We start from the raw sequence: 26,236 nt of genomic DNA, 5'->3' as shown, positions 1-26,236 counted from the left end.
TTGGTGTCCAGATGTCAAGGGATGACAATAGTTAGATATGTGGAAGTTGTCCTGAAATATACAAATTTGTATTTTTTAGACAATTTTGTCATTTTTGGTCAAGAAAACTTGTTCTCAAAATTACTTGTCTGATAGCTTTGTAATTGGGTACAAAAGTCCAGAGGGATATTATTAGATAAATTTTCTGCTCAAAGTGTTGGGAAACCCCCAAATTTTTATATTTTAGGTAATTTTCTTAGTTTGTGACCTTAAATGACTTACACCAACCCAGGATATGTTGTGAGACAGCTTTGAAGGCTGTGAACATAATTTTGTCATATTTGGTATCAATTTGTAGTAAAATTTGATCCAGAAAACAAAGCTGAGGTAAATTTTTTCATTGCGGATCAATTTTTGCAACTTTTCGATGTAAGACACACAAGAACTGATGAGAAATTTGGATCCAGCATAATTCCAGATGTCATAATCACCCCCACAGTGGAATGCATTTCACTATCTGTAACTAATTTTAATGCTGTTTACATTCAAATGATAGCACTCATAGCATTAATTAAAAAAATCCTTAAGTTGTAAATACATTTCCTGCCATCTGGCCTTATGTAAACATGGTCAACCAAGGGGTCGAACATTTGATATTCAGGAGGGGGTAGGGTCTAGAAGATTGATGAGGTAGCATTACTTTTTACCACGTCCCTTGTATATTTTTTTCCCACTCTTTATTTTTTCCCACTCTTCCAACCTTTTCTTTTTGTCAAGCCTTCTCTGGCTAATTTGTTTTGTTGACAATTGCTTATGTATTAAGGACCTGCTTGTCCCATTGCTATAGAAGTTGATATGCATACGATGACCTCCAGTGCCTAAGTTGCAGACCTTATTTGCTTTTGTCATTCTTGTTTTTCTGGTTTAAATATTTCTTGAATGGACCAGTTCAAACTGAATGTGAGCACACTGTCCTTGACGGTATTTTTTATATACATAGTTCAAGTTTTTTTGACGGGATAATGCATCACTGCAATTTCTTTTGACAAACGCAAGCAATAAATATTGCAATGGTAATTTAAATGTTCCCCGTTATGTGCAAATATGGTACACAAATGTCAAAAGTTGAAAACATTCTCAGACACTACGTACCGATTAGCTTTACATATGAAAAAATACTCTGACTTGTACGATGTAAATTTCTTTCCTCCTCTCAGGATGCCAAGAATGAAAAGACCGAGAAGCCATGTGAATGTCATTTCTGCGCCGAAGCCTTACAAGAAGCAGCCACAACTCCAAAACTGTCGTCCTATTCCCTTTACTCACACTTGCATAATCCAACCGCAGCCCACTTGCACGCGCAGCACAGTCCCAGTTCCATCCGGTCTCTGATCCACCCTCACCTCTACTCATCTACTTCATCGCAGAACCTCAGCACCACCACAGCCATCAACCTGCCCATGCTGAGCATGGATCTCACTTCCCAGGAGGCATTGCATGAACACATCTACCATGCGTATGGTGAGTGGGACAATAATGCCTACGAGAATGCCAAGATAGCTCTTAATGCAAGGAAAGTCAGTGGCGACAGAGAAGCGGAGGTAGAGAAGCAGTTTGTCCATCCTACGACAACAGCACAACCCAAGGTCAGTGTTCCAAATGGGAAAGACGGGCAAAGTGTAAATAAAACACCGACTGTTCAACAGCACAAACAACAACCACAACAGCAGCAGCATAAGGATAGCCTGAATGGAGAGAAGAAATCAAGCCAGTGCGGAGAAAACTGTCCCGACAGACATCGGATGGTTCTCAACCAATCTTCAGGTAAAGGAGAGAGCGGAGTTCACTTTGACTACTGCGTTAGACACAACCAGTTTACTCACAGTCTAAACCCCCAGCAGTCCTTACTCCATCAGCACGATAGACTACCCAACAAGCTGACCCCCGAGCTACTTAGACAAGCTGCAATTAATCACGCCAAACAACAGGAAGAGACCAGACATTCAGGAAATACAGGTAATTGGAAGTGAATAAAAGAGAGTTTTCCTGTAATAACTGTGCACATATACATGATTGATGGATTATGGATCTACTTTGTGGCTTGAGATTACTTGTTGCAAGAACATTGTATTTACGCAAAAAACCACCGGAGATAGCACCACAATAAATTGACCAAATCACGACATGTATAATTGCAAGTACATAGGGAGTGAACTGGTCAAAACAGAGCGGTATACCTCTATTGCTGAGGTGGTTTATTGCTGTAATTTCACCACAATATGTTGAAATTCTGGAGTGAAACGCCAAAAGAATTTTTCTGTAGCAGAGAGCTCACTTATGTTTCAACTGTGCTATATCACAAATACAGCACAGTCATTTTCACGTCTCGACCAATCACAATAATATCTTTGTTACTTGTTACAAATTCTAAATAATTATGAATTCACCGTTTGCATCATTGGTTTTATTTTCAAACAAAACAACATTCCTATTGGCATCAACCAGGCATAATCCACAACTTGATGATCATGGATGCCATGAGTGTGCAGATATTAAATTAACATAACTTCAGATTTATTTCCTGTAGTAGAGTTCATAATATACAGAAAAGAGATTTTGCCCGTTCATCTTTGTACTGCAAAAACCAAAAGTTTATTCTTGGCATGAGTTCACATGCTTGTAAGTAAAGTTTGATGTTTTGTGTGAAAGTAAAGTCTCACTCAATGACTGTGAAATTGCCAGAACCGAGTTAATGATTTGGTAACAGGACGACAAAAGATATCCTGACAATTAATCTGACCATTGATTTGATTGACAGGTGGTCATCAACATCAGCATCAACACATCCATCAGCATCAACACCAGCACCAACATCAGCATCAACATTCTCACCAGCACCAAGGATGTGTACATGGTCATTCCAAGCTGTCGGCCCGACCCTCCCCTGGAATGATTGATCCAAACACCGGATTGTGTGGCAGTGGCGTGACATCGTCTAACATGTCCAGGTGAGTTGTAAACCCTTTGTTGTTGTGCTTTTCAGTTGAGCCTGCTGCACACGAGAGAAATTAGCTGAGCAAAATTTCATTCAAGGCTGTTTGCTCAGCTAGTTTACACTCATGTGCAGTCGATTTTTAGTGAGTGTTTGTCCTCATGAGCAGTTGAGCAAGATATCCAATGTGTTTTATATTTTTTACCTCACAAGGCAAATTCCTTACCGTGTGCGCCGACAATGTGATTTTCATCACATCTTTTTCACTAAAGCGCGTGTATGGAGATCACGTGACAGTAAAATATGACTGCTCCAGACTGGCCTATCTTTCTAATGAGTACAGCAGCCATCACATGCTTTAGTTAAAAAGATGCAAGGAAAATCACATTGTCAGGCACACACGGTGAGGAATTTGCCTCACGAGGGAAAAAATATCAAGCACGTTGGATATCTTGTCAACTGCTCGAGAGGACAAAAACTCGCGAATAATCAACCACACACAAGAGTAAACTAGCTGAGCAAAACAGCCTGGAATGAAATTTGCTCAGCTAATTTCTCTCTTGTGTTGCAGGCTTTACTTTAAATTTGTAGTTTGAACTTCCTGGAACATAATTTATGCACAGATGCCATTGCTATTCTAAACTTCATTTGAACCCATGTCATTGGAAACAAAATGAAACGTTCAAATTTTAGAATAAATGTATTTGACAGTTCACTCAATGAAATGATATTCACATATTGTTAATGTAAATCACCTGTTGTAATTGTAGTGATGCGGAGAGCGAAAGTAATCGTCATTTTGACATTGACGATGATGATAGCTGTTCAGAAAAAAGCAACTGTACTTCAAGCACATCGGGTAAAGAAAAGGACGGCAAGTTCTGCGACTGTTGTTACTGTGAGTTCTTTGGACACGGAGGACCACCAGTTGCACCTACCAGCAAGAATTACACTGAAATTAGAGACAAGCTACGATTGAGGTTGAAACAACGAAAGGTATATTTTCTTGCTGTCTTATTTCATGAGTCGTCCAATCTCATTTCATCACAGTCTTTGCTGTTGGATGATAATTTTAGTTGTTGAGATTGTTCAGATGGAACACAATGTTCTTCCAAGTGCCTGTACGGTACATGTATTTTGAATTTTCTTTTAACCTTACCAAAAGTGGAGCTATTCTTAAAATCATAGATAACTGTTATAATTATTTTAAATTGAGTTAACTACGGATATTATTTTTAATACAGAATTTCAAACTTTCTGTTTATTTGCATACGAAATATTAGTTCTGTGTTGGACTATTCAATACATTCTACCCAATACAAGGAAGTGCAAAACTTTACAAAATTCCTTGTAATATTACATGTTAAGGCATTCAGATCTTCATCAATAAACAAACAATGCTTTGTTAGTTACAGCAAATACTTTGCGTCCAAAGAGAAAAAACGTAACAGCCAATTATTTTCAGTTGAACAGACGAGATACATGCAGCATATGTATAGAGTGGACATTTGAAATATCAGATAACCTTTTGAGTGCCAAAGTTGATTTTTGTCGCCTTTATAAAATATAATGCAGGCAATTTGTTCAGTTCCAGACAATTTTTTTTTTCAAAATTTTCCCAAAATTTTGATCAAAAACTGTAGCCAATGGCAAGTTGTGTCCATTTTATCCAATTGCAGAAAAATTTGTAAGAATTGGTAAAATGTTGCACTAAATTTTTGGTGGGAAAAATTTTAGCACTCAAAGGGTGAAGAATGTGTTAGCAGTGTTGACATGTGACCAATCTTGTGCTTGTTTTACTCATCATTGCAGCAACCCAAGGACCAACCTTTGCCACACAATCACAGAAGCACAGACCCTCCCGAGGATAAACGAGGAGTGGACGAGCTGCTGAAATACATCAACGGCGCCACCAAGCCCAGCAATGAGGAGAGCAACGTCAGCACACGGGCTGAGGAGAAGCCGCTCAGTGCAAAAGCTGCTAAAAGACTTAGACAGAAACAGCGCAAGGTAAAGATCCATCACGTAATAATCAGCTAATCTGTACAGTGCTGGAAATATTTTAATCCAGTGTGTCCTGTTTCATCATGACTTGTACACATCAAACTCAATGGTGTTATGTTTGGCAATGTTGTAACTTAGTCTTCAAAAGTAATATGAATCCGTGTGAGTTAAAGGACCATAGTTTATCTGTCCTTTTAATCTACATTTGTGTATTTTCAAGACATCTATGTGAAATGGAAGACTTATGCTGTATGAAAATACAATTATCCACAAGGGGAACAGGCAAACTAGACACATTCAAATTCTGATAATTTTGTCCAGGGATAACCAACTCTAAGATAATTTTCTGGTGACTGAATACCGAATGTCGAAGACAGTTGAAGCTAACACTATAATTAGATGTATCTAGGCAGGATAGTGTACAGATACACTATTCAGTGTAATCTAATCCATTGATTCATTTTGTGTACCTATTTGCCACGTGTAAGTATGCCAGATATATGTGTGGCAATACAGGACATGAGGTTATTTTTTCCACCAGCTTGATGTCTGTATGTTGGTAAGTGTGTATGGCAGCAGACTCTATACTGCTGAAGTAAGTATTAGGCTGTTAGTGTTCTCATCCTGCAAACAGTGTAGCATTATGAAAGAATACCTCACAATGTCTGTATTCTCTACCCATTGGCTTTCATGCAGGCAGAAGAAAAGGCAAGAAGGATGGAACAGGAAAGACAGAAGGAGTTACAAAGACTTAGAGAGATGGAAAAACAGCAGAAGATGAAGGAAAAACAGCAAAAGGAAAATAGAGACATGCAACAAGCAAAGAAATATTCGGAAGAACGGAGGGTTGAACAGGCTAACGCAAGGAGCAAGAAACAGCCAAGTTCCAATCAGAAAGTGAACGAACAGAAGAGAATCTGCCTTGAAGAGAAAATCAATGAGAAAACCAAGGATGTGAATGTGAGCAACAACAGGCAACAGCAGCAGATGAAAGCGCAGCCACAGCAGCAGGTGAGACCACAGCAGCAACAGAAGCAAAACGGCGTGCAGGCGCCATCTACTCAAAAGAGAGCCCAGCTGCAGGATAATACACGGGTGTCACAGCAAGAGACTCCAAGTCGGCCATTGCTGCAGCCCTCCATGGCAATGGCAGCAGAGCAACCACAGCAGGTGAACAGTCAGCGAGTGAAGCAGATGCATCCCCTTCCAACCCCATCTCCTCCTCCGCAGCAGTCAAAGAAACAGAAAAAGAGAGACAAAATGCCACTGAGAAACTCATCGGAAATGTCAAGCATTGACAGCGACATCAACAGCAGTGTTGAAAGCAGCGGCGGGAAGACCAACCAGAAAAAGACCAACCCCAGCAGTGTACAGAATGGTAGTCAGAAATTTCAGTCGCCTCAACAAAGCCCCAGGCAAAGCAAACAGAGACAGTCAACCAGCCCACGGACCAGTACCAGTTTTGACTCCGGCATGGATCAACATAATGCAATGATGAATGGTACCACCATCGGGAAACGACGAAAGAAGAACAAGAAGGATAAACTCAGCAGTTCAATTGGTAATGCCTCGCACAGCTTCTTGAACATATCTCCATTTTGAGCAAATACCTATATGCCTTTCCTACTGACAGCCAAGAATAGGGAAAGGGTGCCAGTTTCAATAGGAGAAACCTTCCTATGTGAATAAATATCCTGTAAATATTGCAAATTGTGATCAATACATACTGAATCTAGTTTGACTGCTTCATTTATCATGTAAAAGTAACGTACTGTGATACAGTCAATCAGACTGCATGCTGAGTATCGTAGCAAATATTTCAGATGTCTTTAAATCAGGTCCGTTCTCTTTGTTTGGGCATTGCAGATGAGATTTTTATGCCGAGAGAAAACAGTGATAACACCGAGATGGATGATTTTGAGAGGGAGATTGAAGAGTTTAAGAAGTAAGTAGTGATCTGGTGGAAAGTTCACAGCATAATGCCACAGTTTCATAACTACAAGACCAAACAGTGTCTACAATGCCCAGTCTGCATATGACCAGATTGCTGTCATCTGTTATGCTACATGCAACAGTTGAAAAAGCCTTCCACTCCAAAGCACTTATTCTACTGCAAGCCCTGAAACACACATCCAACTGTTATCCATATTCACACTACACTACGTCATCTTTGCCGTCTAGGTTACCCAATACAACGGTTAAAAAGTTTTGCCAGTTCATACCATACTGTAAGCCCTTCCACTTTTCAAGATCAACTTGTGTCATCAATACTTATCAATGGCCAGGTTTTGCCATACGTATACTTCTGTTTTGCCATACGTACACTTCCTATGTGTAGAGTCGTGTGCAGTATGCACTGATCAGCACATATATGCATAGATTCCTTTCCTTGTGCAAACGCACTCTAAAACGTAGTTTGAAGCGAGAAAGCAGTACACAATGTGTCACAGATTCTAGATAATTGCTGGATAAATATCTCTTATATTTATCTTTTTTCCAATCCACAGGTTCTGCATGGATTCACAACCACCAAAACACAAGGAGAAAGTCACCTTCAGCATCAAAGACATCACTTTGAAGAAAAATTCAGTCCACGCTCACTAACTCACCACTTCATACAGCACAGGGAACCAAGTTAGCTTGCTAAAAAAGAAATCTGTTTAGAAAAAAATTGACTTCTATCATGGATTTTGACAAAAATATTTTAACAATATATTTGGCCGCAGGGAACGTACATAAAATGATTATCAAAAAATTAAAGCTAGTGTGGAAAGCCTTGTGTTGGGAGTTTGATTATAACCAAATGATTGCAGAGCTTGCTGTGTTTATAATTAGTCCATGTTCCCTTGCAATATCTAGAATCACATCGAAAATGGGATGATGAAAAAAATTATCGCGTTAGTTTTGTTGGAGAATTCTCTTTCGATTTTAGAGTGCCTAAGCATTAATGAGGTGCTAAATGTAGACTGTACAATTAGTTGTGCGAAATAATAAATTTTATTTTAAGCATCTTAATAACACATCAAAGATTCAAATGCAGTGAAGTAATGTCTTGACTGTTCCTGTTTTTTCTCAAAAGTGGTAGTAATCTATAATAAACGCTAAACGAGTTCAGTGACTTATTTTGTAATCTTGCTGTTAAGTGTGAGAAGGGGAATTTCAACATACTGTGGCTATGTAACTGAACATATGACGAGACTGTTGAAGAAAATGCATCGAGATAAAACTTCTTTTACTAGGAAAAAAAAACTATACTCCAATTGGTGGTCGTACAGAGGTAGGTGTTTCCCGCAGGCAAAGAAGGGAGCCTTGTCGGACACATACATGTAAACCCTTTCACCCCCATATTGATGTACATTGGTCCAACCTCTCTTCTGGAAACAATGGGGCTATACCACACCACAGTGGTGAAAGGGTTGAAACTGGCTGCAAAAAAGCAAATAAAATCAGATTGCTTAGGTTGGCAATGGTAGTTGGCATTATGTCAAAAAAAACCTCAGTTCAGTTTGTCTTGTTATTCTTTTCTGTGGGTTTTTTCGCCAACGCAGTGAGAGTCAAGTGGATCAGTTATTTTTTGCAAAAAATGGCTGTAGTTGTCTGGGTGTTGCAACAGAACTTATGTTTGCTGTGTTTTAACATCAGACTGACGTATAAACGCAATGTGTATCACCACAATGTTGCCATGAATCTTGATGTTTACATTTATAATAATATGCAAATAAAAGTGCTATTTCATATGATGGAGGCCGTTCATGTGTAAATTATTTATGCTGTGCAAACTTGGATATCGTATGTACATCCACCTGTAGTCAAAGTAGCAATGCCCAATCCTTTCCTCAACAGCTGCAAGCCCACATGTCAAAAACAATTGAATACAATACTAATGGATAAAGAGGGTTTGAAGGAACATGTAGCTAATCATTTTTTCTGTCATTTCTGGGTTTTCTTGTTTTGTTTCAAATTATTTTCAACAAAATGTTGAGAAGATGTTGAATAGATAGGGCATAGCGTGGCAAATATCATGATTCAAATACTTGATAATATGACTCTGAAATACGTGTGTAGTCCCTCTTTGTAGTAATGGTATGTTGATCATCATCCATAGCATCTCCTACTTGAAGAATTGGCAGAGGAAGCTTCCCATACAGTATATGCCAATTTGCTGTATAGTGAAAATCATCATTGCTAATGAGAACTGGTAGATCAGTTGATTGCACGGTTTTGTGAAGACTGGTACAATTCTCTCATCTTGAAAATGTATTCACCGCTGAAGACTAGTCACAGAGAAAGATTTATCAAATACAAACATGCACAAACATTCTAGATAAAAAGATTACCATGTCAATATTTCTGCTGTCTGGTCAAAGGTCGCGGAGTATTGACTTTGCACAACCAGAATTCCTTTATTGAATACCCTATTACAGAGACCTTTGCTTTTTCCATAATGCAACACTCAAGAGCAATTTCAAACCTCAGAGTAACTAGCCATGTTGAAAACTTACTGTATTACAAAGGAATATGTTTGAACTACAGCCTCTTGGTGGCAGAGTAAACAACAATCCAACCAATGTCATTGAAAGAATGAGTGTCAAAGGAAATGTATGCCTCTTCCCACATGTATTCAGGTCACTGGTTGTCTAACAGTGGAAGTAATTCACCGATGAGGGCGCACTTTCCATTGCACTGGCACAGAACTGATCCGTCTGGAATTTTGCTCTGTTCTACAAAATGGAAATGTTGCCTGTCCCCCCTTTTTCTGTTGGTCACATTTAAATTTAGTTTTCACAAGATTTGTCCAACAAGGTCACTGTGAAAGTGACGTTTGTAATGAGAATCAAATTTGTTTTATGGTGTCTTTTATCCACATTAAAATCCCAACTTTTTCACTTACTTTTCTACTTTCCCACGGATTAACCATAGACAGTTGAGGGGTCTTCTCCTTCCACTGTATCATTGCATTTGGTGTGTCATTAAACCATCATTAAACATGTGGTAAACATGTAGAAAAACTATGATTAAACCTGGAACAAGTGGCAGAGTAGAAAAAGACCCGCTCTGTTAAAAAAAGAAGATATTGCATACAACCAAGCAGCCATGACTATAAATTGTTGAAAGCTTCAAGTATTTCTGATCATGAACACAATAATTCCCAGAAGATATTTACATGAGAAATATGAAACAATGGCCATTGATAAATGATAATGATTTATTCTAAGATATGACGTGGTACAAAAATACTCTCCACAAAATGCTGTGGCACTTTTTGCATTGGCAAAGTATCAATCCATGTCTCATTCAAAAAGTACATGTGGCACAGAATATCATATCTCAGATTATGTGTGGTACTTATCTAGGGTATGATCAGCATTTGAACATGATGCGGCATTACATGATCAGATTTCTTTGTGAAATGAATTGCCGAAGTCATTCGTCTGTGAATGTCTCAAAATATTCTAGAAAATTATGAAAATATTGCACATTTGAGGACGTCATCGAAAGTTCAACTAAAACATGTGAGTGTAGCAGGCAAGAATAATGGAAAATTCTGCCGTGATCACATTATTCCTATTTATCTGCACACATTGGTGGATCACATACCATTGCCAGACAAAGGAACAGAAAGAGTTACATAAATCTCATACTTGTTCGGCATCTGAAAAGTAACCAATCGACTCCCCTGGCTGTAGTTGATGAATTTCCCCACCCCACTGTCCTAGCTTTTCAAGGATACGTATCTAGATTGTCCTAAATATAAAGTTTCATGAAAATTTTATCAAACGAAAGAAAATGAAAAAACTGGAACTTGTTGAATAAGTAGGCTTCTATGGTACCAGAATGCTGCGTGTCATGAAGTCTGCAATGATTACAACATTCATACATTCACTCAAAGGCCCTTTGTAAACAAAAAACTGTAAGTATCAAAGAAACATGGGTATAATTTTATAATATTATAATTCTAGAAAAATTGAATTGGTCTGCTATAAATCCTGACATTTCTCTCCAACATTGCAACAATGTATCTGGTACAAGCAGTACAGTCCTTAAATTATGCTTTGGCTAAAAAAATGCAGCCACCTAGATAAGAAAAGTATGATTCTAGACATAATTTTTCTACAGAAAAACACTTAAATTATCTATTAAATATCCGACTTGATAGTTTTAATGTTAAAATCTCTGATTTGCTTTAATGACACATACATCAATAATACTTGGCAGCTGTATGCATGATAAGTTTTAATAGGTGATTGAAAGATCATTTGGTCAATGGAAGCACAGCTGTTGTACTCATATTTATTCAAATATATAACAGGAAATTAATATTCTTAATTTTCACCATGATAACCTTATAAAAAGTATTATCAGACTGCCATGCAAATATACAGCGTCTTCCTCAATATTAAGGTCAATAAACAACAAGACTTCACATCTTGTTGACCTTGGAATATATCACTGTGCAACTTATTCAACTTTTTTTCTCACAAAATTTCTCAGCTAGGCTTTACACAATGAATATCGTATCACCCTATTGGAATGCTTTATTTGGCGGGGTCAATATTGAAGTTATCAAACTGGGCATAGTTGTGAGTTGTGGTGCCGATGCCAATCCACCCTTTGCCAGACCCATCAGCTAAAGTCACATCAAACAACTGTTCACCATTCAGGGTTCCGACGGCCTTCTTGTCCTGTCAATCAAACAGCAGACATTTGTTAGGAATATCTTGCAACCCAATCTACAGGGCTAACAACAGAGCAACATTTATATGCACAACAATGGAAAAACTATGTACCTTCTGACTAGTTAAGAGCATGATTGTCATATAGAGAAATTCCGCGAGTTACTCACAGACGTCCTTGTTGAAACTCTGGATATTAACTTTTCCACACAACCACTGATTATTCTTTTGACATGGAGAGTGATTCAAAAAGACTCAATTTCAAGAATGATGCGCTGAGGGAAGGACAATGTTATTGAAAGGAAAGAAGATGCTTACTTTCACATATAGTGACACTCTGTACCACTTCTGTGCTTGCATGTCACAGTTACCTTTATGGATTTTAATCCAGCGTTCTGAAATGGTAGGTACATGGTACGTTCTCAGTATAACTATGTATACCATTGCAAGGTACAGTTTGTGACATATGTCCATGTCTGTCAATGATTGCTATGAATACCGTATTTTGAAAGGACTCAAGCTGGTTATAAATTCAAAAGTATCTCAAGTATTGTGCATTCTTTTGTCAGTTTCTCCAATGTAAACTAACTACTGTCTGAAAAGTTTGATTTACCCCCTGATACGGTCACTATCAATGAGTGAGCTTTAAAACTGTACTAAATGTTTCTCACTTCTTGAAGTTCTTGAGTGAAACTTGCCATAAGTTTGCAGCATGTGGAAAGAAAAACGCAACCTCACAATAGTCATTCATTCATCAAAGCAGAATATCTTTCATATGTAGACCTTTGAACAGTACATCTGGCTATGCATGCCAGAAAATTCTTGCATACTTGTAGGTACTTAGAGAGTACTTGAATATCTGTGACTGCTTGACCTTTAACCCCTGGTAACCTGTGCAAGGGTCAAAACATCCAATATGGGAAAGCATTTGTTTTATAATGAAGTACTGAGGTGAAATCTTGGGTGAAATGTCAAGTAGCGGCTTACCGTGGTCCGCTGTGACTTCAAATTCTCCTGGTGAAATCCAAAGAAACACTCCGACTGCCTGTCGAAGTTTACAACTTCCCAGGGAGACCCTTGCAGCGAGAAGTATGCCACCTGAACCATCTTCCAGAAATACATCACTGGACACATTCACATTGGTCCTGATCAAACAAAAATTACATGATAAGATCGTCGTAAGTCAACTCCATCACTTGTGTTGCAACCTAAAGATAGATCCACAGGTCAAAACTAAGGCTTACTTGGCCACAGGTAAGGATATTCATCCTATGCCTTTACCTCAAATATCTGAAATAATTATTGTCACAATAGTTAACTATACAGTACGAAGGCATCAAATCATTTGCAGTAGGAAATATATCAACTTAAGTAAATGCGCCTTCCCCTGTGGTGTTACATGCCATATTTAAACACTAGAAACTGTTGGTAACTGATGGAATTTGAGGATCACCAAACAATGTCAAGACATATCAAAATTGTCTTCTCACTTTCCTAACACATGCATCACAGAGCAATTGCAACTCAAATTTACAGTAGTCCTATTTGATTTATTATAACATTGCTTTTTTTGCTGACAATTTACTCAATACAATTGATCGTGTCTTGTTTTGCAATATTCTGTCATTTTAACATTTTTACACACTCATAAACACATTCAAGGAGAAGCTAGAAGATTGATGAACTCACCAATTGTGGTTCCCAATGACTGACGTCGGATGATCAGAATCATTACACCAGACTATCGGTCTCTGTGGAACCATCTGTCTCATCACTTTGCCATGTTCAACGTCATTGGTTTGGTGGATTTCAAAGACACCAGACTGATCAGCAAAGTATGACGCCTCACTGAATTCAGCATACCCTGTGACACAATGACGAAATTGAAGTTTACAAAAGTAAAGACACAATTGGAATTTTTCAGCAACAACTTGAATAAACTTGACTCTGAAATCATGTTCACCAAATAAACATATATGTATTGTGCCATTCTAATAACTTGTCTGATATCTGCACTGTATTTTAAATTTATTTCTATATCTGTCTGAACTGACTTAGCCATATGTATAAAGCTACGTTAATGAAACATGAATCTTGTAGAGCTCGGGTCAAATTTAAACATCAAAAGTTCTCAGCTAGTGTTGTAGTCATGAGAAAAGTTTCCCAGCCTGAAACAATTCAGTGCCTGTCACCTTGACATGAGTTTATTTGAATGTTCTCTCTGGAAAATTCAGGGAACTCAGGATCAACTGGACCTTGGTTGTGAATTATTTGTGTGAAAGATAAAAATATCTTTGGAAATTGTTTTACACTCATGATAAAAAGCATACCATCAACATCATTTAGTGGTCCATGAACGGAATATGTAGCGTTTTGGGAAGTTTCTGACTCACCTTCAAAATCATCCTGATAGGGAAATGGGAATGGCTCAGATTTGGGAGAATCTGGATAATGACCTTTATTGCCTGTTGCCATGGTTGTCAATGTGTACACTTCATCCAGATCTAACTGTATGCTAAACTGTCCATTCACAACCTGTACAAGGCATTGATAGTTACAAGAACATATGACACTAAGAATTCACAGCTAATATTAGCGATTATACAATCACAACAGAGTGGATGAATGGGAAAACCAGGAAAAAATGTGTCGTGAAACCATCTACTGTATACATTGATTCAATGTGCTATACTAATTACTTCACTCATTGTATCATCATTCCATCACGAATTTTCCCCAAGGATCAAAAATCTACCAATAACCACAGTCCTTTGGTGGGCTATCAGCTCTGGGACTATTCGCCCCATAGACGAGTGTACAGAAGCGAGAAACAACCCAAGTCTGGAAACAGAATGGCGATAAAAAGCACGCCATGTCACATTCCGTGTCCGATTTCACTGTGAAAATTAGCAAGTTCATCTATCATGTAACCGTCGATCGTTCCCTATCATTCTCAAATTCATACCTGGTACTTAATTTGCTTCACAAACACTCGTTTCGTGTGATTTTCGGCCGAATTCGACGGACACATCGTCAAAACATAAGCGTGAGCAACATTCCGGGCACCTCTTGGGTACCTCCACTTTACTGATGTTGGCGCCGCCTACCCATGAGGGATGACTGGAATGTTGCTCACGCTTATGTTTTGGCGAGGTGTCTCTCGAACTCGGCCGAAAATCACAGGAAACTAGCATTTTGTAAGCAGATGAAGTATCAGATATGAATTTTCGTGTGATTTTCGGCCGAGTTCAGAAGACACGTCGCCAAAACATAAGGCATGAACAACCTTCCAGTCACCCCTCATGGGTACGCGGCGCTAACGTCAGTAAAGTGGAGGTGCCCAACGTCCACTGTGAGGTGACCGGAATGTTGCTCACGCTTATGTTTTAGCGACGTGTCTGTCGAATTTGGCCGAAAATCACACGAAACGAGCGTTTTTGAAGCAAATTAAGTACCAGGTATGAATTTTGAGAATGATAGGGAACGATCGACGGTTACATGATAAATGAACTTGCTAATTTTCACAGTGAAATCGGACACGGAATGTGACATGGCGTGGTTTTTATAGCCATTTCATTTCCTGACTCGGGTTGTTTCCCGCTTATGTACACTCGTTTATGGGGCGAATAGTCCCAGAGCTGAATAACCCACCAAGGGTCTGTGCAATAACTGACAAATATCATTCAAATATCTTGGTATATTTAGGTTTACAAGACTTCAAAACCGACCAGTGACATGGCCATACCCCAAAAGTAGTATGGTGACTATTTAATATATGGACATGAGTTCAGACTATGGAAGTTGTACATATAATTTCTAATCTGACAGATTTTTAGCATTGCACCACATCAGAACTGGTGAGATTTTATGTGATTGTTGTCTTACCTTTATATTTTCTAGTTTCTCAAATAAAGTCGTCGGTGCACCTTGAAATCCAAGTTTAGAATGCCACACATACAGTTCAGTGATATTCCTCTGTTGAGTGGGGATTTAAAAAATAATGAAATTTTCAACACCATCAAAAAGCAAAGGCCAAAAAATCTGTCTGGATCAGTGCATGCAAGGATGAGAGATAAGAGTTTTTTGGGGCGATTGTTGAGGTGATGAGTCTTAAATGTCACTATAGGTTACTTACATAGGATCCTTGGAGCTTGAACGATGCATTCTGTTTCTCAACAGTGTACTTGGGAAGTGCTGGACGAATACAAACACTGTGATCATGGTCTAGATGAGAGGGGAAGAGAGACAGAAAATGACAGATTTTCAACTACAGTACCGGTTGTATATTCATGATCAGTACTGATATTGAAGGTGCCTTTGTTATGCTACATATTTAAAGTTTTGGAAATTTCTTTTAAATAATGTAAGCAAAAACTGAAGATACACAAAAAAATTAACCCTACAGTTGTACTGTGTTTGAAAGAAAACTGAAACTCTGATTTCTTCGCAAGAAAATCTTATCCACCATGTGTGTTTTGCATATCATCAAAATAAATTTTTAACTAAGGAAATGTTGAACATATGATGACCAAACTAAAGACAATAGGTATGAACTTGATTATAAATAACTTTCACCTCTCCTTTGGGGCTTAAAGGAAGGAATTATAAAGTCTTAAACAGAAAAAATAGTTACACAAGACCATATGATTACTGGACAACTAACCATAGTTTCAATGATGATTGTAAGCATTTTGCTATCACCAGTAAGAGCAACGTAGCTGCCACCTTTGTCAAGATGGCCAACACCAGCACCATGTTGGAAATATGTCCATCCGGGAAATACAAATTGTGTAGTGTGAGCTGCAGGGAAATGTGGAAAAAAGGTTAAGGCTGTTATGGAAGAGTTGCAAGTTTGTGATTAATGTAAACATGCCACTGATTGTAAAAACCCAGAGATCGCATAATTCTAATTTGACATTAGTCAATGTATTGATGGCTGCTAATGAAAATAATTGCAAAAACTCAGACTTATTAGTACGTTGTGCTAGACATTTTGATTGAAGAATCATACACATCCTATTTAACAAATTGATGGTTTGGTTAAAAGTTGTTGCAATCTTTGATATTTGACAAAGTTTGCAAAGTTTTTAGCTTTTTGAATATAGAGCATATTTTGTACATATACAGATAAACACAGCCCTCCTTGTTTACAAGTTATTAGTTTATTGACAAAGAAGATCATGATATATTGTACGGTAAATTGAATAACACTACAACATTGATGATTTTTAGCAAGGAAATGAACAAAAGCGAATTTGAGAACCCAGAGTAGATGAATCAAACAAACAAGCAATGTATGGTGTCATGTCTGGTGTAATGTACAGGAAATTCAAACTTCATGATGTAATAGACAAAACTCTCCCATACCTGAAAGGAATATGGGACTAGCGACTTCATAGTGACCACTCCAGGGTTCGACTGCAGTCATCAAACCGTCACGTTTGTACGACAGGTCGTCGTAGTAACTGGCTATAAGATTCCATGAGATGGTACTTGTCATGTGACCATTCACGTAGTTCTGGTTCAGAATCTGTAAATGAGAAAATGTGAAACTGGTGAAGAAGAAGACCTCCAAAATAGAAGTTTTCAATAATTTGTATTTTGCATTCTGATTATGATTCTTTCTCAAAAAGATGACATTCACTGATATTCTGCAATTAGAAATCATGGCTGCCTTATTTTTATTATATTTATGAAACTCTACACAACTATAAATTGTGATTTTTTTTTCAAATGTAAATCGTATAATGACTGATTTCTGTACATTACTTCAAGACTAAGGTACATTTGATCATTCTAAATTGATCATATTTGACACTTTTCCACCAATGGTTTTTACATCTTATTTTTGTAATCTTTCTGGAACAGCCATTATTCTCCAAGTGCATACCTGTTGTGCATTATTGGTGAGGTATATTCTGTTTTGGTATGTGATAACCATTCACCATCATGAAATTGCTCAAATCTCACTGTATTTTTTCATGATCCAGCAGACCCTGTACACACTACCTTTAAGGTGATGATGTCGACTATATGATACAGAAGTTTTTCACACAAACACACTGAACTCCAAAAAGGTTAAACCAATTTCCTGTGAGTTCAAAACTTGACAAAATGTGTTGACCAGTCACTTACTCTGGCCCAGCAGCCTCCACCGGTGTTATCATTGAATGTACTGTAGTCTTCTGAAGCCCACAGTGGTTTGTTGGTTTTCAACGCATCAGCTACGGTCTTGGTACCAGGGTAATGTGCACTGTCAGAATGAAACATCAAATAGAAAATCTTGATATCTCTCTTTAACAGATAATCAACAACTTTGTAGGCTTCATAAAAGTGAAGAAAAAAGGAAAAAACACTGAGTGTTTGTTACAGTGTTTTCAGATCAAAGAAGCTTTAACTTTCACCAGTTTTGTCATCATCTTTACAGAACGCAACAGTTGTGCTCTCTTGATGTACAATTTATTTGCTTAAACATGACAAATGCCTCCATATTTGCACAATGCCAAAAACTGTCGTACACGTGACATATCGATATTTTGCTGGAAGGAATTCAAGTGCAGAATAAAAGTCACATGTGACTTGTAATTTTAAATTTGATGAAAAAGTACAGAAGCTAACAGAGGGCAAAGAAGTTATCCAGATCAGCTGGTTGGTAATTCACAAAGCACACTACGGTTGCCTTTTTTGGTACTATACCGGTCGTTACTAAAACACTTTGACAGTGAATCTGACATCGTTTTAAGACTGACTGTAAGTGTAGTGTGCCATATCCTCCAGATGAGCTATAACTTACATGATCTCTGCACTAACTTGGTTGAGAGAACAGATGTCCCCATACAAGGCAACAGTAGATATATAGTTTACAATGAATGCATGGCAGATGTATCACTGACTGGTCATACACACAATCACTGCTGTAAGAGTGCATCATGTGCATTAATAATAGTCCAAAAAGCGTCTTTGAAATTTGCATGATTCTAAAACCAGTGTCTGTGTTTGATGTCATAATTTCACCGAGGCTTTAAAGATGTGACCAATGCAAACCATGCAGTGAGATGATGGGGAACTGTGATGATGGTGATAAAACCTGACAAATAAGTGCAACATTTAAAGTGTTATATTGTTACCAAAGTTACAAAATTAAGCCAATTTTCCTATGCATGCTTTCCACCATTATGATCTAGCCCATAACATTTAACGTTTTAATGTGACAAGCCACAGCGTAAATAGGTATCATGAATGATTTCATTACATTCAGCAATAGCATATAAATTGCTACACTACCAGATCCTGCTCTCAACTTTACAGAGAGTGGAATTTGAATTTAACTTGGTAGACTACACTACATATTTGATTTCATTCACTTTTACATGAACTTAACCTGGCACCATAGTTTGCTCTGAACACATCATAAATTATTGTGGGTTAAAAGCCAAAGGCAGAAACCTATGGATAAAGTGTTTAAATCATGCAACACCACCAGTAGTATTAGAATTCATCAATAACAACTTAAAACACTCATTATTTATTACGCAACAGTTGTGCTCTCTTGATGTACAATTCTTTGCTTAAACATGATAAATGCTTCCGTATTTGCACAATGCCAAAAGCTGCACTTTACATGACATATCAATATTACTGTCACAGATCAACTCCTGAATTTTTTATTTTAGATAACATATACTGAAAATTGTTAAAAACCTCTGCCCTGCTTGCTAAACCCTTTTCTGTGTTCACATTACCCAACTTGGCAAGTGAAAGCAATTCAGTGCAACGTCATCTCATCTTCATCGTAGTGTCATCAAAGAAAGCTACATTGCAAAAATTTGGAACCTGAAGGACCATATTGTACAAGAACCAGAGCTGAATGAAAGTGTAGACAATGTTTAATTAATTTAATGCCTTTACATATGTACCTTATCAAATAGTTACTTCAATGTTTTATTTTCAATATGCTTTAGGGTTGAGGCATTTGCTGGCTAGAAAAATATTCCAATTCCTAAATGTGAGGTTACCCTGCACCAATGCAGTCACTGAATCATTTTGATTTTTATGTTAGAACTGACTTATTGTATGTACTCACCCAACATAATCAACTGTTTTATTAAAATCTGGTTGTTTATTGAGATCAACCACAATTCCCCATCCTGCATCTGAAGCTACAATTTTCACATCTTGAAAGCCATTCTGATCTAAAGTTTTTCTCAGTGTCATGATGTACGGAATATCATACAATCTCTCATTCCAAATCTGAAATTAATGTAATTATTCCATTTCAGTCATTGTGGTGAAAATATCTTTTCTGGTATTTGGAGTTCTGGGTGCATGCAAAGATAGTGACTGGTTGTTGCCATAGCAATGTGACATCATCACAGCAATGTGACAACATGCCAACTTTCACCATGTTTTACATTTAAAATTTCACCATGTTCATATTCTGAAATGTGATTCAGATATCCTGGTCATCTTCGGATCATCATTTTCTTTTTGTTTACATATTTGAAGAATGATTGAAACAGCAAATTATACTTTTCTGACTAATGTGAAGTTTGGATATGTTAATAGTTGTAATTTGCAATCACAGAGCTTTGAGAGGAGCATTATGGGATATATTTCCTGAAATAATGGTGCTGAACTGTGCATGGTAAAAGCAAACATGAATCACAAGCTGAGGTGAGAGATAGGGAAGTTGTCTGAGGACTCTCTAAGCCCACTTCTCTGATAGAGAAATATTAACCTATCAATTTTTGTTTTTTTCTATTTACTTTGAGCAAGTGAAGAGTAAAAGAGAAGGCAAGACTTTGGGAATTTTTGACATACCCAATTTTTTCAACAACACTAGCTAATTTGGGATATTTCAAGATGTCACTTGTTATGTCCCATCCATGTTTGCCATTTCCATCGGCGGCCACTATCTTGGTATGCTGTAGACCACTGGCATCTAAAACCTGTCTCAGCACTTCTATGTATGTTACATTATAGTCCCGCTCATTGAAAATCTGAAACACAAGGTCATTAGTTCCCAAAAAAAAGACTTCTCCTGTGCACATTATGAAATGAAAAATTTTAAATTTTGAAACTAGGCATGATATTATTGGGCCAAAGTGAAATGGAGGCAATGGATTCGCATGGAACGGCCAGTAGCTGTAATTTTGATGATTTTTTGGTCATTATTTTGTTTTGTATGTCAGTTGCAATTTCTTGCTCAACTTCTACAAGTATGTTACGATACCTACTATTTAGCATGTCAATGCAGCATCTGTACATGTAGAATGCACTGCAATTGTATACATTTTAATTCCAGTCCTGACCAGCATTCATTTGTCGACAATAAAAATGCAGTTTACATATGTACAGGCTGAGTTAACAAACTGAAAACTGTGGATCTCAACCTGCTTCAGAAAGTATAACAAGAAACTGTAGTTAACATGAAAACCAAAAATTATCTAAAAAATCATTAAAATTTACAGCTTCTGGCCCTATAATCAACTCTTCACATTCATTATTTTTGAGACATTGTGAAGTTTAATTCCTTCCGCTACTATGCCAGAGAATAGCTCTATTGTATTCAGTAGTTCTGTTGTGTTGCCAAGGATGTAGAGGTATGAGGTTTTGAAGAAAGAATAAATGGTAATATGACCAATGATGTGGGAGTGAGCCAAGTCAAGAGAAAATACGACAAAAAAATTATATACATGTAGATATCATTTGTATCTGTTGATTTCTTTACTGTTGTATCGACACAAACTCACACTGTTTTCAATCACGTCTATTAGCCAAAAGGGGTCTTGCAGCACAGCGGCAGTTATGGCATAATTTGGTTGGAACAGGTCTAAAATATGAGGACTAGTCTGTAGAAAGGTACTCTTAAATCAAATAGATGAGATGCTGACTTTAAAATTTGAAATCTTGAAAATATTGTGATCTTGAAAATTAACATTGTTATGGTAACATGTTGCTTTGTCAAAATGCTGCATATTTTAACTTTTGGTATAACATGATTCAGGCTTTATGGATTGATATTTATGATGGAAATCCAGCAATGCAGGTTGTGTGTTAAAAGGTAAAAACAAGAATCAAGTGTTAAATACGATGCAGTTGTTTCTCTATGATCTGTGAGTTACCAAGTACATTGTATGTTCAAGGTACTTTGCTATGACAGAGGACTTTCAAATCAAGCCATAGACCCTGTTGAAGTGAGATCATATTTTTTGAAGTGGGTCAAACACGTCATCTACCGGTATGTCTGATGAAGTATCTGGGTTTTTGTGAGACACTTACCCCTACATAATCTATTGTTAAGTTGTGGTGTGTTTTGGCACCTAATATCCATTTTGTGACATAGGTTGCTGTAAGCTGTGGATTGTGATATGGCGATGTTGTACCATTGCCTATCCAGGCTGGGAAAGCCCATGGCAGTCCATACAGTTTAATATCAGGATTCCGCTGGGTGATAGAAATACAAAGAAATATAAGCATGAAGAATGTGATACTGCTTTATGATCCCTATTCAAATCTCTGATACCTGTATGCTTGACATTTAGTACCATGGCTGACTGTTGTAACACTTATAATCATCTGCTACAACTATGGGTACTGGTATTTTATAAGGTCAAACCACTTCTTAGTCAAACCATATTTGGTCTCCCATTTTCTTTTTTCAGGTTTCTGGAAACAGAACAGGGCATGGCATTCTCAGACAACTATGATTAGATTTAGACACATTGACTATGATTTATACTAAACTGTGCTATATTGTGCTTGCCTAAAACCTGAGTGAGTTCTGCTAATAATATTCGAGAAAGCCAACAATTAAAAGGACCATCAAAATCTGCAGCATATTCAAATAATCATTGATAGCCTGCTTCATTCAGAATTTACAATGACAATAGTGTGACCATACTTATTCTAATATTACTGATGAATAACTAGACTGAAAGTTCCATCGCTTGAGGGCGCTCTGTACATAAGAGGGGGAAGCGTACAGAGCGCCCTAGAACGTCGAATCTTTCAGTAATGAATAACATGCCCATTACCTTTTTGGCTTCTTTCATTAACCACCATTCATATCCACGTTGGTAGTTTTCGTCATCAGCGGTGTGCATGTGAGAAGTCTCTGTGCCGTCTGTACTCTGTGCATCTCCTCCAATCTCAACCTTCAGAATGTGCAATGATGCACCAAAGTTTGGCTAAAAACAGAAAATCAACCCATCACATTATCCATAATGTTTGCCTATTGTTGTGACTCTTTTCTGATATAAATGCGGTAAACTTAGCTTTTCTAGATTGCCATTTTATCATGCTTTAAACCAAGAAAAACGATTTTACTACTTTATATCTTGAAGAGATAGTCCAAAATTTTAGATCAAAAATTTGCACAGTGACACCTGATTTTTATTCTTGATTTGGTAAGAAAATGGTTGGAAGTTTCATTGGGGAAAGTTTGAGCAAAAGTTTAAGTATTTCACTTTCGAGGTGCATACTACCTTAACAATATTAATATCATGTTTTACACTGAGAAACATGACTTTCCTACTCACCTTGAAGAGATAGTCCAAAATTTGTGACCTGTATGGCTCAGAATAATTCACAAGCAACCTCGAAGTAGCCTAGAATGAATAATAGAAATTGAGTTCTGAATATGATCACTGACAGGCCCATCCATGTCTCAAACGTCAGCTCACCATGAGAGACTCACGTTATTACCGCATTGTTGTTATCAAGTCATTTCAATTTTCATTTGCAGGAAAAAATATGAATAGTGTGTATGTATAGGCTACATGATTGGTAATAGTGTGTAAGTCCATTGACAATTTTACCAATACCAACACCGTGAATATACAAATGTTCAAAGTGGCCTCTTGACACAATGTGAAAATTACAGTTTTCCTGCATGCTCAAGTTTAAATAGGTGACCAGAGATAAAAAAAAAAGATATGGAATATCAATGCCTGATTTCTTCACTGCACTTTTAAACCAATCAATTATAAATAGGGTTTTATATCTGTGCACAGGAAGTACAATGAGTATGTAGCATGCAGTTTAACTTGCGTCTCACTAACACTTCTAAGTATAGAGAAGGGTATTAAGTACAATCAAATGCATCTAGTGTATAAGGACCTTGAGTGCAGGGACAGATAGTATTTTCAAAAAAATGGTATCAGGGAAGGACTATTTAATACTTATAACTAGCTAAAATAGGCAAGGGCTCCTTCAGGCCCTGTCCCTACGATCAACAATGGGGTATCTCTAACAGGAATCTACCACATCTAATCCTACATATATGGGTGTATGGTCAGAGTTGGCTTTAGGTAGTGTCGATGAAAAACATATTACATTCTATTGGAATAAGCTGAAGGTCAAAGGTACCCTTACGGAATTTCATTACAAGTACTCACAATGAAAACAATACGGAAACAACAAATAATACAAAAAACAAATATCATCCATTTTTAACTCAATATAAACAGTGATAGCCCCTGTAGTGTGTTCAGAACACAAATGACTTTTATTAAAATGTTGCAAATGAAATGTTCATATTTGTACTAAAAGAGACTTTCGTCACACATATTTGCGAGTTATGTTACACATAAAACAGTTACGCCCCCAACCACCTGTACCTCAGACTCGTCCAGTTAAATGTCAAGTCAAAGTCCAAATAGCTCTCTCTCGTAGTACCACTAGAAATGTGATGAGCAAATGTAAGCTGTAGTAATTTTATCACATAAACGTAGTTTTGTTAATTCAGTACCTGCTAACACCAAATTCGAAAAATAAATCCGCCGATATGGCCACACTGTGTACGTGTTTTCATTTTATCGTCTGCTGTACCGTACATACACGAATGGAAAAATGTCCATGCAGATATGCAGTCGAGAAGATTGCATAGATGACTATCACTTACACCTCCACCACTGATCCCTCCTATTCCGTCAAAAACCCTTCCAAGTCCCTTCGAATCGTCGATGTCGTACGCAAACGTTGCCTGTAGTAGAAGGACTCGAAGGAAAACTCCGAGAAGTGTCTTGCTGCAGACATTCAGCTCAGCCATGTTGGTTAATGGTCGAGGTCATGTGTGCAGTCATGTGACAAATGGACCTGCTCATGTGATATGCTCAAAGACGGGAAAAGGGTGGTGTACGGGGTCAGAAGGGTGGGAGTAGTGCATAGTGTGCGAGGAGGGTGAGTGGAGGGTGGCAATTTCAAGCTGAAGTGTCAGCTATAGCTGTCATTTTGCTATTGTTTTAAAATCATAGGAGGCGCAATGCAAAAGGGGCCAAATTTACTGAGTCCGATGAGTTTTGTGCAAAGGCTAAGCTTAGGCCTAAGCCTTATTTTTTACGCCGCCTGTTCCGTTTTCACGATTTGTCCGGACAACCATGGATGTAAAAAATAGAAGGATACAGGACAGTCCTTTGATCCTTTGTTCAAGGGATAGTTGCCGCCGATTCGTTATCTCGTAATCCCGTAACGGGATTAGCGTGTTATTTTATTCATAGCGTGCCTTCGGGTTGTCGTCGGTAAACGTCGAGTCTTTTCGTGCATTACCACAGACAGCGTAAAAATAGCGTCTTTCGTGCCAGTAATGTTGTTGTAGCAATACTACAACCTTTTTCTATCTTAACGATGATAAGCGGCTCGTCTAGGAGGAAAACAATCGAATACATAGCTCCTGGCTCACTTTCTGTCTCACGTAAACACGGTACAACAAGAACTGCGCATGTGTAATAACCTTTCCCCTTCTCGAACAATGCCTCAACCCGTGCAGAATGGTGACGCGACGCAATGAACTTCGGCGAAAAAATCACCAGGGAATTTTCGGCCAGGCACTCAGACCGCCAAACATGACCAGACAGGAAAGTTTATATATAAGACTATATTTTTGGCGTAACAGTTTTTTCAGCGATGTCTCTGAACGTCTAGAAACGTGACTTCAATGGGTGAAACATGTCAAGAACGACGAACGCATTTGCATGCAATCCTATGGGGACAAATTATCGGCGTACCGCAATTGTAGCCCAACTTTAGAATACGATAACTTCAACGGCCAGGCGAACCAGCACTTAGGACAAACATTTCTAAAGAGTTCATACCTTTAACCTCTTAATTAAAAAAAAATCAGACTCCGCGGCTCGATCCTTTGTAAGTGAGAGTGATTTTACAACATGAGGACTTTATCCGAGTCGGTTCAAAAGAATAGTCATAACTTGGTCAAATATGCGTCGATTTTCTCAGTCTTTGGTTTGTTTGAGGTCTGTTCAGTCTGGGCATTCAGCACAAGCAATTTCACAAGTTTGAAAAGTTTTTTTATGAATTTGGCAACAATAATTTGATGTACACGATATCGTGAGTGAAGTGGGTGTGTCTGAGCCGTCCTGATCGCGGCAACCATGCCACAACTTCAAAGACCAGCGTAGACAAAGAAATAACAATAGGTGTGAAAGGGATTATAGGGCTGTCCTGTATCCTTCTATTTTTTACATCCATGGACAACCTACTGCATACAATTTAGGGAACGAGCACAATTAACGGGGGGGGGGGGGGGGCGGAAGAGAAAATATGTGGTGCATATTTTTTACAGGCCCCC

At 37.8% G+C, this 26,236-nt stretch overlaps 2 protein-coding genes across 3 annotated transcripts in view; one reads left to right on the top strand and one right to left on the bottom strand.

Annotated features, from left to right (window-relative positions):
- Positions 1-8,715, top strand: part of LOC139119970 (protein FAM193A-like) — a 29,107-nt gene extending 20,392 nt beyond the window's left edge. For both annotated transcript variants that reach the window (XM_070683938.1, XM_070683940.1), the window contains exons 12-18: positions 1,197-1,995; positions 2,798-2,987; positions 3,742-3,967; positions 4,784-4,981; positions 5,672-6,536; positions 6,842-6,920; positions 7,483-8,715. In XM_070683938.1, coding sequence (XP_070540039.1) covers positions 1,197-1,995; positions 2,798-2,987; positions 3,742-3,967; positions 4,784-4,981; positions 5,672-6,536; positions 6,842-6,920; positions 7,483-7,579 — 2,454 coding nt within the window. In that variant the 3' untranslated portion in view covers positions 7,580-8,715. The remainder of the gene's footprint in view (positions 1-1,196; positions 1,996-2,797; positions 2,988-3,741; positions 3,968-4,783; positions 4,982-5,671; positions 6,537-6,841; positions 6,921-7,482) is intronic.
- A 2,195-nt stretch (positions 8,716-10,910) lies between these two features.
- On the bottom strand, positions 10,911-24,740 carry LOC139119972 (galactocerebrosidase-like). Its single transcript, XM_070683941.1, has 15 exons — positions 24,554-24,740; positions 23,190-23,258; positions 22,686-22,838; positions 21,931-22,095; positions 19,733-19,899; positions 17,785-17,902; positions 17,017-17,179; positions 16,309-16,449; positions 15,785-15,873; positions 15,535-15,624; positions 14,043-14,184; positions 13,339-13,513; positions 12,637-12,794; positions 11,968-12,044; positions 10,911-11,658 (listed from the first exon to the last, which is right to left on the bottom strand). The coding sequence occupies exons 1-15, from the start codon at positions 24,698-24,700 to the stop codon at positions 11,512-11,514; spliced, it is 2,001 nt and encodes a 666-aa protein (XP_070540042.1). The 5' UTR covers positions 24,701-24,740; the 3' UTR covers positions 10,911-11,511.
- Between the last annotated feature and the right edge of the window lie 1,496 nt (positions 24,741-26,236).

This window comes from Ptychodera flava, chromosome 20 (assembly GCF_041260155.1).
Source record: "Ptychodera flava strain L36383 chromosome 20, AS_Pfla_20210202, whole genome shotgun sequence".
Classification (NCBI taxonomy): Eukaryota; Metazoa; Hemichordata; class Enteropneusta; family Ptychoderidae; genus Ptychodera; species Ptychodera flava.
This window is presented reverse-complemented; position numbering and strand designations above follow the sequence as displayed.

What these genes read in the sequence shown, in the direction of transcription:
- LOC139119972 (XM_070683941.1), bottom strand. Translation starts at nt 24,700, where the DNA reads ATGGCTGAGCTGAATGTCTGCAGCAAGACACTTCTCGGAGTTTTCCTT. An exon ending in CTATCAGGATGATTTTGAAG is followed by an intron (nt 13,514 to 14,042) that starts GTGAGTCAGAAA and finishes ATTGTGTCACAG; the next exon opens with GGTATGCTGAATTCAGTGAG. An exon ending in GAGTGTCACTATATGTGAAA is followed by an intron (nt 11,659 to 11,967) that starts GTAAGCATCTTC and finishes TTTGATTGACAG; the next exon opens with GACAAGAAGGCCGTCGGAAC.